At 40.8% G+C, this 17,806-nt stretch overlaps 1 protein-coding gene across 1 annotated transcript in view; it reads right to left on the reverse strand.

Moving 5' to 3' along the window:
- baiap3 (BAI1 associated protein 3) overlaps positions 1 to 17,806 on the reverse strand; it is a gene marked incomplete at its 3' end in the record, with an annotated part of 53,944 nt that overhangs the window by 8,060 nt on the left and 28,078 nt on the right. Inside the window, 19 exon segments of the mRNA XM_083895877.1 lie at positions 272 to 395; positions 483 to 634; positions 715 to 766; positions 2,327 to 2,424; positions 2,520 to 2,576; positions 2,991 to 3,081; positions 4,294 to 4,418; positions 4,591 to 4,708; positions 4,820 to 4,923; positions 6,529 to 6,621; positions 6,721 to 6,828; positions 6,979 to 7,084; positions 9,376 to 9,453; positions 10,087 to 10,131; positions 10,339 to 10,552; positions 13,991 to 14,057; positions 16,273 to 16,332; positions 16,739 to 16,846; positions 17,067 to 17,150. Of these exon segments, the coding sequence (XP_083752003.1) occupies positions 272 to 395; positions 483 to 634; positions 715 to 766; positions 2,327 to 2,424; positions 2,520 to 2,576; positions 2,991 to 3,081; positions 4,294 to 4,418; positions 4,591 to 4,708; positions 4,820 to 4,923; positions 6,529 to 6,621; positions 6,721 to 6,828; positions 6,979 to 7,084; positions 9,376 to 9,453; positions 10,087 to 10,131; positions 10,339 to 10,552; positions 13,991 to 14,057; positions 16,273 to 16,332; positions 16,739 to 16,846; positions 17,067 to 17,150 (1,884 nt within the window).

The following is a 17,806-nucleotide window of genomic DNA, read 5'->3' on the forward strand; positions in this document are numbered from 1 at the left end:
TTTTATCAACGGCTCAATGGACGGAATGATTATATATTACAATTGGGAAAATACCAGAGCTATATTTATAGTGATGGATGTTAATTTCAGTTTCCTCGGTGAGTATTTTTTTATTTTTATATGCATCAGATTTTTCTTTTTCTTCTTTTGTTCAATGCTCTTTTTTTTTTTTGGCAAAATTATCATTATCATATCATTTGGAGCTGTAATAAAACATACATCTTCTGAAAGTTCAAGATACTGGCATCATTTCAATCACAGGCCCGCTCACCTTGTCAGACTCCACTGTTTTACGAATCCTGTCACATGATCTGTCGTGAATGATCTGCAGCCACTTATGAACCGAGGACTTGAACCAGTTATGGAAGCCCGTCAAGGCCAACATTTTAGCATCCCTGTCGGAGAGAGCACCACATAACAAAACTGAAGAACAGACGGATTCATTCGGTCACAAATCTTTTATCAAACTGATTTCAACCAACTTGAGTGGAAGAAACTCCCGGAAGCCTTTGAGGATTTTCAAAGACATGAATAGCTCGTAGATGGTCTCGCCCATGGTTTGAGTCAGTTTGGAGCTCTCCTGCTCCAGCGTCCCACACACTCGCTCCATCGCGACATTTACGTCATCAGCCACCTGAGGGACGAGACAAGTGTCAAAACCCCCGGCAGCCGCAGAAAAAAAAGTTTTCACTCTTCACATATTCAAGCACCTACCTGCTTTTCCAACTGTCTGTATGATATGCTCAAGAAATCTACTTTCACAGCACTGTGGGCACAAAAACAAAGAACGCTAATAAGTGTCTCTGTGGCAGCAAGCAGGATTATCTTTCTTCTTATGATTTATTCGGTGTTGAGGTTTTCCGATTCTAACACAGTACAGAGCTCAAAGAAAAAAATTACAATAAACCATACTTTTCATACTTGTGGTTTGCTGTTTAGAACAGCAGCAAACTCAAAAGGTGACATAAAATGAATTAGTATCACGACTGTTTCATGTTGCCTGAGTGTGTTGGTACCAGGATCATTTCAAATAAAAGCTGGTGGGCTTTAGTTAGGCGTTTGAGTGCCACATGCTATTATCAATGACCAGAGTCTGAACTTAAAGCTGCTGCCATGAAATAATTGAGGTAAAAACTGTGTTAAATAGCTCAATATTCTGACAGCTTCCATGGATTAAGAGTGTAGAGTAAATGTAGGAGGAACTTGTCAAACATCCCACAACATTTTATCCAATAAGGAGGGAGCTTTCTCATGAGGTCAGACAGTTTCCGGTCAAATGCACGGAGTACGTAATGTCCCATGTATACTTTCGTCCATTTTACGTCCTTCGGTCCCAAAATTGATTTCCATCAAATACCTCGGTGCATCATTTGCAGGGCAGTGCCGAGCACCACGTCAACAAATATGGCAACCATTGAAGAGGTTATTTTATTGTGCTCGATCCAAAATAGACTGAAACACAAGTGGCATTTTCAATATTCCCGTATGTCCTCCATGACTTTCAAACACGTCGCATTACCATACCACAGCGTGTCAGTGAGTGAAGCCGAGCGCTTGGGAGTCACGCTCTGTTTTTCTGGCTGTATGGATAAGTGGGTAAGATCAGGCAGCCAGTTTTAAATGCTTGTAGAGACTCTTTTTTGTTGTTTTCCTCACTGATTGGAATAGAGCTGCAACTAACGACTATTTTCGTAATCGATTAATCTGTCGATTATTTTCACGATTAATCGATGAATCGGTTGGTCCATAAAATGTTGAAAAATGTTGATGAAAGCTGGAAATGACGATGTTCTTGAATGTCTTGTTTTGTTCAAAAACCAAAATGATTCAGTTTTAATGATTTCTTTGTTTATGTGGAGCAAAGAAACCAAGAAAATATTCACATTTAAGAAGATAAAACAATCAGAAATCTTGTTTTAATAATGAAAAAAGCTTCAAACCGATTATCGATTATCAAAATAGTTGGCGATTAATTTAGGAATCGATTAATAATCGGTTCTTCGATTAATCGTCTCAGCTCTAGATTGGAATATACTCTATACCTAACATTCATGCTATGCCCCCACGATTTCCTGCAGTAGTGTCATTGTGCGACGGATGATATAAACTGAAATCAGCCTTAATGCTATAAAGATGACATTGCTGAGATTAGCTTTATATACTAATACTAATACTAATTAGATTTATATACTGCACAATCCCCAATTTTCCTTTTAATTAATTAATATTCCAGCTCCATTTCACCATTTGTTCCATCGATCATTACTACCTATGGAATTATCTTTGTCATGATATTTCTTCTAACGTGTTCAGTATTGATATTCACCTGTAGAAGAGTTTGTTGTAGATTCTCTGGGCTCTCTGTACGTCTGCACACACGGCATCCACCACATGAACCAGCTTCTTCAGCTGCTCCTCCAGAGTCTGCAAGTCAGCGAACATCCAAAAATCACAGCGCGATAATGATAAATATTGCATTTTGAATCATTAAGAACCCATAAAAACGGGGATAAACTTACCCCAACCTCGAGTTTATAACGTGCAATCAAGCTCTCATACCACTCCGCTGTTCCTTTCTGTTGAGATAATAGCACAAATTACTTATTTGCCACTTTTGTTGGTACTTTGCTGATGTTAATACGACCGACACCACCACTTATGCAGCACATCATTTGCTATTTTTATTACTGCACACCGTCTCGACCCTAGTATCAAAATTCATTCTCATTATACGGCAACATGCTCAGAATGACAATAACGCAGCCTTGAACCTTACGACGCTCCGTAAATCAACACGATGCAATGCAATTAAACTCGCGATGATGGGTCACCGGATTGTAATGGGGAGAATGTCATTCCCGCACTGCACCTGATATTCTGTCCTTGTATAACAATTCCAATTATCATTTTGTAATATGTGTCAATATGTATAATTTGCTGTCCCCTGTTTTACATGTATAAAACTTTATTTTTTGATTGTTCATTGTTACCTTCACAGCAGTGGTTATATCCAAATGCAGCTCATTTCGTAGAGGGCATACAGTTTTAAACGCCCGCATGTTTTGCATGTAGCCAATCCCCCTGGCACACACAGACAGGAAAAGAAAAAGCTTTACAATACAAGACATCTTTCAGGTCAAATATATCATATAACATAAGATTCAAAGTAATTGAATGTGACTCAAAGTTGTTTTACAAAATTTATAAATCACTTTGCACGTGCTAAAATAACATATTTTCATTTTCTCCTCCCAGCACACGCAAAATTGCGTGTAAACGCCCCACATAGCATATTCATTAAGGCAAGACTTAATGGATTACGAGTGCTATTTTGCCGCCTAAGAGAAGCAATCCTCGTTGCTCCCTGTTAGTAGATCAGCATCAACGCAAATTTGCAATCCAGTTTGCACACGCTTTTGCACGTGCAAAGCTTTAGTAAATCCGGCCCTCAGACACTTCTCTTGTTTTAGGTTGCTTTGCAGGGTAGACACTAGTCTAGTCCTCTCTCAGATCACTTTATTTAAACTATTATGAGAAGTTATTATGGAATTATTTATCCATCTGTTGCCTACCCCAGTTTTAAGGTTTGTTTTGTTTTGAGTGAGGTTCAGTGAGAGGAATTCAGTTGTTGCCATGTTTGATGTGTAACATCTCTGAGGTTTACTGCTAAGACTTCCCTTGTTTCCCTGATGGTAATTTGAGGCTAAAAGAAAAAAGGACAGTAACTTCAGTTGATCAACAGTTCCTACACATTTTTCTTCTGTGAAATATTTTTTTCTGACTTCTCTGGTGTAAACACATAAATGCATGGATGTCCATGAAATCCACCCTCATGTTCTCTAAAGATTGAATCTTGACGATTCTGGTGATTTCCCTGAGCTAAAAGTTTCATAAGCTTACTGTCAAATTGCATTTATACTGTATCTAAATCTGTAATTTTCATTTTAATGCTGTGAAAGAACACTTATGCCCATGTAAATTACATAATCAGATTACTGCTTTTACTGGTGGAATGGAAGCATTATGTGATTTAGAGAAAAATACATTTTGCCTGGAGATAAAAAAAAAAAAAAAAAAAAAAAAATATGAAGCAATGTGTTTCAACAAAGCCAGGAACAAATGTGTAAAATCTCTTTTTGATATGAGAAATGATTGAGGCGCTGCTTCCTCCACAGAGTGTGACTGACTGGTTGGAGTCTCTCTCTGTGCGCCTCTGTTGGGGTGAGAGGTTGAGCGTGTTGTTGATATGGCAGCACGGGGCGGGTGTGTGATGTGATGGCAGTGTGACTTTACCTCAGCATGAGCTCGTAGCGCGTAATGGCAGCGGCGCTGGTGCAGGGGAAAACCTGACGCATGTTCTTCATCAGACACAGGCAGTGCTCTGTGTACAGCCTGAAGCTGTCTGACAGCTGCCTCTCCTGGACACAGGAAGGGCCCTCAGTTATAGCTTCAAGACACACTGGCCGCGAGGCATTTTTGGCTCAACCAAAAACCTTGATGAATGTTAGTGAAGAGCTTAGCTAATGAGGTGACTGTTTCCAAATGATGAAAGGTTTGTTCCTACCAGGAAGCCAGTGGCAGAAAACCTACCAGGTCTCCCCTCACAGTGGGAGGGTCCCACTCTGCATCGATGGTTCTCAGGAGGCGCAGCAGCAGGGAGTAGCACACCCTCTGGGTCCGATGGTGGCTGCTATAGCACTGCCAGCGACTATGTTGGGAAAAAAATAAAACCACAAAAACAAAGCGTTTATCTTTTTACCTTGAGGAAAAAGGCTTTCACATTTGATTTGATCAATGTTATTCAGCCATTAAAACTCACATAATGGCCTGTTGGAGAGGTGAGAGATCAGTCTGCACAGCATGGTGAGCCAGCACAGTCCAGGCTGGAGGACAAACCTGTCCGTTCCAGTTGTAAGGCTCTCTCTGGAGTCAAATGTGGTGGATATGCAAGTCATTTCAATCAATCACACTGTAGCGAGTACAAATCTGTTTGTGAAATTAATGTATGAAAAGCCAGTTTCCCAAAGTGCCCTTACACTCCCATATCTTCTCAAGTTAACAAATAACAATCCTGAATCTGTAGCAGGATTAAGGCCACATTATACTTCTCCGACTGCGTAATGCGTTATCCGACTGCGTAACCACGGAGACACCTCGAGCCTTCATACTTCTGCGTCGTGGACGGATACGTGCTGCAATTTCCCGCCCGATCAGTAGGGGTCGCTACGCAAGGTTGTTGTGCTTCTGGCTACAGTGAGCAATGGCGTCTGAGAGAGAAAGACTGTTGTTCTTGAAACAGTGGTCGTTTCTCACTTTTCTGTGTCACGGAACGCAGTTTTAAGATAATTTGAGGCGGGAAATTAGCCATTCAGAGTCTAAACATGTGCTGTGTGTGATAAGACGTATTTATAGTTTGGCAGCGACGTTGTCGGCGAGGATCACCCCGCGTCTGTTGACGCTCGGTGCGCACTGTGAGCCGGCACAAAGCAGCTTCGCTCGGCCTGTCCTGAGGACCAATCACAGCACTTGCCGTCTCCGTTGTCCCTTGACGGAGTGACGGACACTTAAAATATATTTCGTGCAGTCAGAGACCATGCAGAGGCTCTCTGACAGGCATTCTGTTGACGCAGAGGACTCTGCGTAACCTACGCAGAGTACTTTACGCAGGAGTATAAATTGGGCTCTACCAACAAAATGTCTTTGGGCATTCCAGATTCCATCCAAATCTACCCTTTATGCTTGAGTTCTAGTGCTTAAAGCCAGATTGAAAACAAACAAACATGGCAAAAACATAATGTCCTTTTGTGGAAAGACTATACAGTATTTTTCACCCACATGAAAATACGATGTTCGCTGCATCCTTTCGAAAACGCTGAAGTCATATTTAGAGGGCAGTATCTCTGACTATCACAGAAAACAAACTTCAGGGCAACTTATGAGAGTCTCTTCACCCATGGCTTCCACTTTTATTGATTTGCAGCACGCTCTGCATCTGGACAAGTGATTGTCCTCGGGATCTTGGTCAAAGTCAGTCTTTGGAGACCATGGAATTTTAATTTCCCAGACATCACATGGTCATTTCTTGCTCTCTCTTGCTAAACCTTAATCTCACCTGGAATCTCACGTCAACAGCAGAGAGAGAGACAGTAGACAGTTTCCACAACACCGATAGTAAATCTGACTCCACGTTTGTTCTGCATTGGCCTAGTCTTCGTACATCAAGCAATGCAGGGCATGAAACAGTAGGTGGCGTTGTACCAAACAAGGGACACATTTACCTAAATATCAACTTAACTTATTTCTTGCACAAAATTCAATCACTTAGACCCATGTCTATTTAGGGCATATTTCAAAAACTTTCAAGGGCCTTGAATTGTTTTTGAAAACTCACAAAGGACCCATGGTAACCCTCTTTATAACGGGCAAAACTGTTAAAAATTCATATGTCTGTCAAAACTCAGTGGATTTCAGCAGGAAGTCCAAGTTAACAAGATAAAATAATGAATTAACAACTTGGAGGAGACTCACCTTAACATGTGCATGCTCATACTCCACAATTTGACTCAGCAGTTTCTTGTGAATGGAGATGTTTGATTCCTTCTTGGATAAAGCTGTGTCTCTCTGATTTGAAAAACAAAAACGAAACACTACCCATAATCCACCAGTTCTTCATAATGTGAACTAAAGACGACATCTTACATTACGCAACATGTGCAGTACCTGGTTGGTGAAGAGCTTCAGCATCAGGTGACACTCTCCCTGAACTTTGGATGCACTCGACCTCGGCTCCAGTTTGAACCATGTGTCGTAACCCATGACAGGAATCTCCTGCAACGAGGAAACCAGTTAATTGTTAGCACTGATGTGGTTCCAGGGAAACGTTTTAAAAATCTTCCAATCTTTATGTGGCCGTGTTTCATTTGTGCACATCCAACTTTGTAGGCGTTTGTTTTGAACTCGTCCACTTTGAACACTCACATTCAAAGAGATGTTGATGCAGCCGAGGAAGTCATCTGCGTTCTCCTCGGAGCCTGAGGACGCAGAGCCATTGGCGCGCACCGACTTCGCTATCTGCTTGAAATATCTGAGAACACAAAGGGAAGCATGTGAGGTGGAAGCGGAGTGGTGGCAGCTCTTTAAAGGGGAACTGGGTGGCGCTTGGTTTTTGCAGACATGAAGAAGATGCTATAGTTATAGCACTCACAACAAATCCTTCCTTCACAGCTGTGTAGCGGTGTGACTCTTTAATTAGAAACTGGAATGCCATAGTTGCCCAATCTCTCTATTTTTCAGTTGTAACTTGAGTAAAAAAGAGATAATCATGTGTTTTCGCTGTCCATATGAAAGGATGTGGTGTGGTTTAGTGAAGGTTGGGTTGGGAAAGGTAGTGAAGATAATAAAACACTCCTCTATGCTATGATTTAGTTTACTTTATTGTACATATTAAAGGGATAGTTCGGAATTTTGGACATAAGACCTATTTTTCAACTCAGCCAGTGTAATGGAGACGTCTGGAGACATTTTGAAGAAATTTCATTCAGTTCTTCTAGTTGCCGAGTTCGCTGGTGCTATGGCTAGCGCAAGTCAATGGTACACGCTAGCATGGCATTAGAAACACTCATACCGACTCCACAGTGCACCCGAGGCAAATCCTTTGTAAATAAAACTAACCTTGCATCGCATGAATGTTTGAGGGACTACTTTCTCAGCGGAATCAGTCCGCCGCTGCCAGAAGTATGACGCGCTGCTGCTGCTGAGACATAAATCCTTCAAATTGCAAGGTTGGTTTTATTTCAAACATTCTATCAACACAGATATGTACATCGATAGTCTGCCGTTACAATTGATTTGCCTCGGGTGCACTATGGAGTCGGTATGAGTGTTTTTAATGCCATGCTAGTGTGTACCATTGACTTGCGCTAGCCATAGCACCAGCGAACTCGGCAACTAGAAGAACTGAATGAAATTTCTTCAAAACGTCTCCAGACGTCTCCATCACACCGGCTGAGTTGGAAAATAGGTCTTATGTCCAAAATTCCGAACTATCACTTTAAGGCAATTTATATTCTGGACTTTTTAAGTAAACTACCATCATGTTTTGCGTCTGCGCGGCCTCCCCTGTGACATCGTCTCAGACAGGGGGCCACAATTCACTTCTAATTTCTGGCCAGAGTTTTGTCAGCTGTTGGGGGCAACAGTCAGTTTATCTTCTGGTTACCATCCACAATCCAATGGACAAACAGAGAGAATGAACCAGGAGATGGAAACCAGAATCCGTCCACCTGGTCCAGGCAACTCCTATGGGTAGAGTATGCACACAACACTCACCTAAGCTCCGCTGTGGGGCTTTCACCCTTTCAGTGCCCTAGAGGGTATCAACCTCCTCTGTTTCCCGAGGAAGAGAGAGAGGCAAGCATTCCATCTGTCCAATCGTAAATCCGGCGTTGTCGTCGCACCTGGCTACGGGCTCGTTCTGCCCTCCTGCGATCATCCAACCGTTACCAAAGAAGTTCTAACCTATGCCGGATCCCTGCACCGTGATAGATGCCTGGACAGAAGGTATGGCTATTAACCCATGACCTTCCTCTCCAGATGGAATCCAGAAAGATGGCCCCTAGATTCGTGGGGCCATTCCCCATCAGTAAAATCATCAACCCTGCTGCAGTTCGCCTTCGCCTTCCTCGCTCCATGAAAATACACCCCACGTTCCACGTCTCCAAGATCAAACCAGTCAAAGAGAGCCGATCTGATCCTGATATTGCCTGAACCTGCTTCTGACCTGTGGACCTTCCTGTTTTGCCTGCCCCTTATTGGATTTGTTTGCCTCGCGGACTGATTTCCTGGTTTGAACTCTGCCTTCGAAATAAACACCGCCTGTTACATCTCAGCTGCTCTGTCTGTGGGTTGTGCTTTTGGGTTCTCGCCTGCCATTTTGTGTAAGCCAGACATTTTACTTGTATTATTAACTAATGTCTCTTTTATTTTTCAGAGTTACTTTGTCACTTTGTCCCTTTTTTTTATTTGAGTGACATTCCATACGTCTGCTGTTCCACGATCTCTCACTGACACGACTGAACTTGCCGAGCTCACTGCTTAATTGACAGTGGGCTTCCCTGTATGTCAGACTCTATTTAAGCTGAAAAGATAAAAACTTAATTGACAAGTCGGATGCTATAATGCCTGAGCTCAATTCAGATGGAAATAACCCCTTGATTGGCAGCTAGAATGTATTTATCTATTGACAGCGGCAGAGCCAGTTGGATGAATGAATGAATCAATGATTCATAGGTAATTTGGCACAAAAGGGGAACTTGTGAAGGAGTTGCATTTAAATCTTTTTGGATGAGATGATTGAGATGATGTAGATGCCTCTACCTGCCCATTCCTCGAAGTCCACTGACTTCATTGAGCTTTTTGCAGGCTTCAGCTACAGACACGTCATCGTCGTGGTCCCTGAGGACAGAGAAGACAAGACAGAAGTTATAAGAAAACTTAAATCCTGAGAGAACATGCTTTCATCAACATGTTCCTCGACTGTCCAGTGCGGTTCCAGTCTACACAGACTGTTTAAACCCAAATTAGATGACGTTCAGGGAACAGGAAAAAAAACACATTATTATCATGTTTTGATTTTTTTTGTTCTTTTGTTTTGTTTTGACCATTAATAGAAAGCTGAAAAAGGTGAATCTAAAACAAAACAAAACTGATCAGTGCTGAAATTATTGGTTTGCGTCACTGAATTTGTAAAATAAGATTGTAAAACTAAGAATATTAAAAATACTAAATACTAAATATTTAAATAGAACAAGGAAAATTAAGAAATAGGAAATATATATGTATATGTTTTTAAAGATAAACACAGATTATATTACTTGTTTGTGTGTTAACTTTTAAAATCAGCATTAAAGCAAATATAACACAACTGAATAACCCAATGTCACATGGTGGAGTAGTGTTAAGCATTGTTGCCTTGCAGCAAAAAGACCCGGATTTGTGACCCCCTCAGAATTAGTTCTCCGGGTTCTCTGCAACCCTCATATGGAGGATGGATGAATAACTCACAGCGTTATTATGTACAAATCTTACCATATGTCCAGATGTATGAGGTCATTGTGGACGTCATCTATTTCACTGTAAGGGGAAAAAAAAAACAACAACCACCAAATAACCAATAAAACACTCCTCAATGAAACCATGTGCATGAGAAAACACTGACAATGAACAATTAAATCTGTCCACAGAGACATGACAGATCTGGGTGTTAGTGTGAAGCTGTGAATCCTTCCTCGTCACATGCATCATCACGTCGACTAGGAAAGGTTAAAGAGTTGCACTCACAACACAAAGTGCTCGTCCCACACTGGGTTGAGGGTCTCCGGTTTGACCTCGGTCACCTGGATGCACCTGGCGGGCAACACCTCCTTGGTGCTGGATCGCTTCTCCAGCTTCTCCCTCCTCTTTCTGAAGCTGAACTTTCTCTCCTTCTTCTCCTCCATCTCCCGGGGACTCTGGCCCACCAGGATTCCCAGCATGCAGTAGGGGTCACTGTACCCTGGCGGGCGTCAGCGTGACACAAAGAAAAGGTCACTGCAGGCGTAAAAAGTGTTTTATGCTGCGCTAATGATGTTGTTACAGCAGCGAGGAGGGAAAAAAAACGAGGGCGCCATCGCAGTTACAATCACCGTGGTGTTGTTTTTTTTTAAAGTGGTCGTCAGTGTAATCAGTGTGAGTGGACGTCACTGGGTTTGTCTGAGATTCATTACAGCTCGGATGAGAAGTGGGCACAAGTAGTTTGTTATGGTCACAGGAAACGATGGAGAGAAAACTGCACTGAAGTTAGTCATAAAATATGTGACTAATGTATTATGGAAATGTATCAGCCCCTTAATTACACACTACAGTAAAAAATAAACAGTATACACATTCAAAACAATTGCATTATTGTTTTTATTGTCACACAGCGTTTTCTTATTTTCACTCTAATGACTATCAGACTGATAGTCAAATGTCAAAATTATTATATGCAAATAGCACATATATTTGGAGATAAAAAAGACTATTTAATAAGACTAGTTACAAATTTACATCTACAGCACATAACATACCTCTGTAATCTTTCGACTGCCACTACCGTTACATCTGCCTTTTTCTTTTTTTTTGCACTTTTTGCACTTTTGTAATTTTATTTTTATTTGATGTATATTTTATATTTCACATGTTTAAATGTAGGTTTTTCTTAGTTCAGTATTAGGAATCTCCGTCCATCTGTGTGCCTGCGCACTCTAACTGTTTCACCGCGGGCGAATGAGAAACGTCGTCTCGATTCCTTGTATGTCTGGTACATGAAGAATTGACAATAAAGCTGACTTATTCACTTTGAGAGTTACAATTTGCAATTCACCCTATTGTATTCTTAACTTGTCGCACTATTGTTTTATTTAAAGGGGAATTTTGGTCCCTACTTTTTTTATGAAACCTATATATAAATAAATGGTGCTTTAAAACATTATGGAAGTATACATATATGGCTTTTAAAAACCTGTGCTTGTCCTGTTTCTATTCCTACTCTGTATCATGTGGACAAATATCTGCTGTGAAAAAGATCGACTTACACCAGGTTTATTCAAGACACACTTGAGCATCAACCTCAAACACAAAGTTTGCTAAAACACAAGACCAACTTTCAGTCACATTATTTTCAATCCAGATGCCAATGATCATGGTGCACTTCTGGGACTTTTGCACAGTATTGTATATTTCTCCCAAAAGAAGCTGCTGATCAATTTCTGCCTAATCGACAGCACCATCCTGACTTAGGGTCTGTGCACTCTGGTGCTCAAGCTTTACTGCGGCAGAGAAAAAGGACCAGTGGATTGTCGGCTCTCCACTATTGCACTTGAGTGACACCCACTCGAGACCCCCCTCCCATACCCACCCCCCATGCACACACATACACGTCACACACATACACACCCTGGACATTCCCTGTTCACCTCCCCTCCCATCAGAGCCAGAACCAACAGACCGAGAATCCGCCGTGGACAATGCTACAAGACTATAAAGCATAAGTCCACACACCTTTTTTTTTATATTGAGCACAATACACAGCTTATTCTTTATCTATTTATTTTATGTAGGTTTCAGTATACTGAATACTACATTCAGTATACTGAATATAGTACTATAGTATAGTAACACTCTGCGACCTTGAGTGTCTTGAAAGGCGCTTTCAAATATAATGCATTTCAAATATTATTATATCTTTTTTTTATATATACTTTTTACATATATACTTATTAATTTGCTTTTAACCATTTTTATTCAACACGTTATGAATTGTTTAATATTGTTAGTTGTTGACATTTCTCTTCTTGTTGTATGTGTTATGCTGCCTCTTGCCCAAAAAGTCATTGTTAAGAGAATTGGTTCTCAACTGACTTAACTGGGGCCCGTTGCACAAAAGTAGGATTCAGATATCCAGGATGAATGACTGATCCTGGTTCAACGAATCCAAAACCAGTCCAGGCTCAGATGGTTGCACAAAGACCGAGCCAGGATGAGGAGACACGGATTCATCAAGCCAGGTGAAACCAATCCTGGATGAGTGCGCGTACACGGCTTCCTCAAATAGACCTCGCTGTCGGTCTCAGATTCACCATGACAACTGCGGCATTCTTTTCCTCCTCAGAGGGAGAAATCCTCATGGAGGCGTACGAGGAAGTGAAAGACCAAATCAAAAAGAAATGAAACACGGCCACGATATTAAACCAACGAGAAAAAGCGACCGCCTGAATGTGTAAATAGTGCGGAAACCATCACATTTACAATCCAAAAAGTTATTTATCATCTCCGGAACCATAGGTGTACTCTGATTATGAGTTGAAATTGTGAGTGAAAATTGTCACTAGATTGTGAAATACACTGCGTGCGAGCGTGTGTGCGTGTGCACAAGTGCGAGCGCACGTGTGTGTAGATTAAAGATGACATGGCAGTATAATTCTAAATGAAGAACAGCCTGCAGAATGGTGATTTTTTAATTGTACTTGATGTGGACATCACAACTGCACTGGACAAAGCAGATGCATCCGTTTGAGTGTTGCAGCACATGTGCAGCAGGGGTTGTAGTCAATTCACAAGTGCCCCGACTAATACTTAACAATGCACAAGCATACATTATTTTACCTATACGATGCCTACAAACACATTATCCATGCTGGTATTCACAGTGTGGCCTGCCTGAGGAAGGAGAGGGCTTCCAGAGTGCCCTAACCCACACATGGACTGGGACAATCCTGCCATCCTGCCATCTATTTCAGTTAATATGCATTAATATTTGGCCTCTTGATGTATGTTGTATACTGTATGCATACAAGCTTGCTGGGAAGCATCCATTCATTTGTCTTTTCATTTGTGTATGGATTTGTCCTGCATTCATTTCAATGTGCAGATATGTGGGGCCTGTATTATATACAGACCTTTGAATGTGCATTTATTCATATGTTCATATGCACCATTGTTACTTCGTGGCCAATGGAAATGATCGATACACACATAACAAATACTAGAATTTACCCCTAATTTGATTTTTTAATGTTTTAATGAAATTAGCTTTTATAAAGGAATGAAAAATCTGTATAAAAGCAGACAAACAGAACATGGATTTTTCCCACTGCAGTTATGGGGGCGATAAACTTCTAAATCTAAATCTGAGAACTTTGTCAAGTTATCAAGCAATCTGGACAATCATGTAGTGTACTGTACTGTATTATCCCTGCAACAACCCTCGTGTTATCACTGGAACAGCCTCACTTATCTAACAGCTCTATTGCTCTAAAGTGCTCTATGAAGTGGCAGGAGGTGAATCACTTTAGTGATTTAGTGAGTGAGTGCCTTTTCTGAAAACTTGTCAGCTCCCACCATTGTTGCCGGATGAGCCATATTTTACTGGGTAATTGTGCTTTCTATTAGAGAAGATGTGGAGCTGTCTCACCGTTTGCATCCTTGGCCATCAGATTCTTTGCCTTCATAACGGAGACTCTCAAAGAAAAACTGGCTCTCTGTAGAAAAGGGAATTACAACATTACGCAAGGTCATAACATTCAAAGTAAATGTAATTAGAATTGTTAAACACATTTAGAAATCTATAGTATTTCTATGATCAGCTCACAGCTGTGAGAGTAACGGTGCAGAACTACATGCGAGCTGAAGGCAGCAGGAATGTGAATTATTGTCATTAGAGGTAGTCCGTCAAAAGGCCACACAGCTCTTAAGACACATATTTGAAAAGTCACTGGCAGAACTCTCCAAGGGCATTAATGTACTGCAATCATGGCTCCTCAGACCAGGCTGTCACTTTTTGATCACTGCAGTGTTCAAAAGTTCAACATAAGAACGCATCAGAAATCACACTGAAACACTACAACTGCAGAATGACTTGTATAACAGGTTTTAAATCACAGCGAACACTATATTATTATGTATTTCATGTGACATATAACTGTATTTGTTGGTTTCTATCTTTGAAATCCATCAAAAATCAGTTTGCTTTATTTTTTTTGGTCATAAACTCACAGTCAAATGTGATATAATATCATGCATCAAAATCAAATTCATAGAATAAAGGTGTCGCGTTGTGCAACAAAAGGTCACCGCACTGGGTTCAAATGAGCTGCCGCAATGAGCTGCTTCATTTCTTCTGAGAGAGAAAGGGTGAATTCCAATTCCTTGCTTAACCCTCAATCTTAACCCTCAATTCCATATTATGGATTACTGACGTCATTGTTGCGTAACATTTATTTTTATTTTACGATCTTTTGTCAATAGCCGGCCGGTGCGGACAAGCGATCGTTTGCTATGGTTTACTTTTCAATAAGCCGTGGTGTGTGGTAACTGTCAGCTGAATATGTCCGTGGTTGTGGTATTTGTATGAGTATCATCTTATAACTAACTGACAACCCTAATAACTTGACTGACAAACGGATCATGATAAATAATCGTGACGTAAATGTGTTCTTCTTCTTCTTCTTTTTTGGAGTTGACAGACTGGACGCAGCTTTGGCGTTATTCTGCCCCCTACAGTCTGAAGACGTATCTGCATTTTAAGGGGTGTCCCATTTCTAAGTGACAAAATAACCCTCAACACTTGGTTTTGAGGGCCAGTTAAGATTAAGGGTTGAGCTTGAGGGTTAAGATAGGAATTGGCCCTCAAAGTCCCTCAAAATATTGCTTCAAAAGAAAAAAACCTTTGGGATGATTGCTTACTGTATATCTCAGAGGATCTGACAGTATAATAATATCCTGCTTCTTTATGTGACTATATGTATACTAATATGGAGTACAGATGGAAATTTTCCCCTGGGCTATAATCTGGCGCATTTACATGTACTTTTGTAGATGTTCATTAATGTGCATTGTCCTGAAATAATAAATAAATAAATGTGATTTAAACCAAAAAGTCAAATGTTTAAATGTTCAGCTGATGGTGAATTAACTTCCAGGGCGATGGCCATTTTCTTCATCTTTAAAGGCCCCTGGTGTACTTCTGCGCTCCCTCTGACACATCTGATTGGAGCGGCCCATCAGCTGAAAGGTCTGTTGGATGGATTCGGGGTGACTATCCTTGGCGACTACTTCTTCTGTTGCCGAAATTGTTTTTTTTCTGCTTGGTGAGAGGGGCTTATTACTCCACCTACTGGTGGGGTTGAAATTCAGCTGTGCGCAGAAGTATACCTGGGCCTTATCAGCTACTGACATCACTACCAGTTCCAACTTCTGAGTTGTCAACTCAGAAGGCAATGAATGCATCATAAATACAGATACATTTAAAATGAGTCAATGTGTTGTGCTTCTTTTGCTGTCCAAGCTGACTTTTACCTGCGAGCAACCGACAAAACGTCATTATTCAAACTAATTCTGGCTTGAGGAGTCTGCTTATGGAGCAGAATAAACTCAAATACACTAGTTACAACATGTTATTCATTAGCACTGTTGGGTTCTACGCCCAAGAAAAGAAAAGTATTAAACTGTGTGGAATGGTACTTCCTGTTATGCACAACATATGAACTTGTTTTTACAATGCAAGAAATCTAATCTGAAGGTTAAAAATTCAACCTTGAATATGACTTACATACAGTCTCATCAATACCATAATGGAAATTTCCTGGATAAATCTGACACACGAGGGCTGCAGATCTCCATGGCAACAGCAGAGGTGAACATGTACTGCTAGGACAACCTGTGAAGAAACAGTGAGTCCTGTACAAAGTCACTCACCTTGGATTCTTGGACTTTTTGGAGAATGATGTCATGTTCCTCCTCGCCCATATCAAACACCTTGGGAGGAATGATCAGACAGAAAAAAGCTGTTCATGCACAACCATGGAAACTCTCTGCATTCAGATCATGAAAACGTTCTTCCTAAACCTGACCTTTTTTTAAATAAAATATTTGCTTCTTTAGTCAGAGTTCCTGACCTGCTGGAAACAAAACGTCTTGAAATAAACAGAAGATTAACTCCGAGGTCCTTCAGCTGAGAATGAACGTATCATCACAGGTGGATATCAACACTGTGTGACTCTGCTTTGATGTTTAATCAGGTTTGAGGCGAGAACATCTGATTTTCACAGCCTCACAACCAACAAAGGCTCTCTGGGAGGCAAACATCAGCAACGCTGAGCTCAGGGGATTGTTTTCTTCTGATGTAAACATACATACATACAGTACATATGTGTGGATATACCTTGGGCAAATACGTGAACAGCTCTTCGTCACTTTTCACATGCTCTGTTGAAGGCACTCCGACCCTGTTGACCACCGTGTACACAGCTTCCTCGTATAGCAGGTCCAGCTGCAGTGAAAACACACTTTCCACTTAATAACAGCCCTTCAAATGTGAAAGCTCATGTTCCGTCAAGTTCACGTCTCTGCTCTGCTGCACATCGAAAGCAAGGATTAGACGAAACACAAACAACAGCAACAAACACATGACGGCGTTCTGCGACTGTGGCTTTATAATATAATCCCCGTTAAAAAACGCGATGGAAAATGGAAAAGTTGAGCGGACACACCTCCGTCCTGCTGATTCTGTCGGTGATAAAAGCCTGGTCCACGTGTTCCTGGGGCGGCGGCACAGTGCAGGCTCCTCTTTCACACTGTGAGGTTATACAAAACATAGTTTCACCAAAAAAACACCCGTTGGTGACTACAACCAGAAGAGAGGAGATTATAAGTTCATCACCGGGAATCACCGGACTGTAGATTTATTGTTGTTGACTTTGTTATATTTATCTGGTTGCCTCCTCATTTTTCATTCCTCATTACTTTAATATACAGAGACTGTCTAATTTTACATTTTACTGTGTTATTTTATTCTAATGTCTGTCTACACTGACATCAGCTTTAAGAAGTAACAGAACCAATTACCATTACAGTTCCTGTTTGTTTTAGTGTTTCAAAGAAACCACACAAAGAGTTTAGAATGCAAATCTCTCCTTTGATTGGAGAACCACAAAATAATAACAACTTTTCTTGATTAAACAACTGACTCACACATCAATTTATAATATATATATATATATACTTTTTCTGCTATTAATACATCTACACCAGGGGTTCTCAAAGTTTTGATACCTGAGGGCCAATTTAGGAACCCAACATTGGACTGAGGGCCGCCAAAGGAGAAAAAACAGAAATAAATCCCGTTTGTATTATTGCAGTTCTACAGTTTACACTTATTGGTCTGTATCCAGTAATGTCCAATAAACATTTAACAAACTTAGTAGCTCCTGGATTAAAAATATCAACTGTA

The sequence above is a fragment of the Microchirus variegatus genome (genome assembly GCF_963457635.1).
Source record: "Microchirus variegatus genome assembly, chromosome: 10".
Classification (NCBI taxonomy): domain Eukaryota; kingdom Metazoa; phylum Chordata; class Actinopteri; order Pleuronectiformes; family Soleidae; genus Microchirus; species Microchirus variegatus.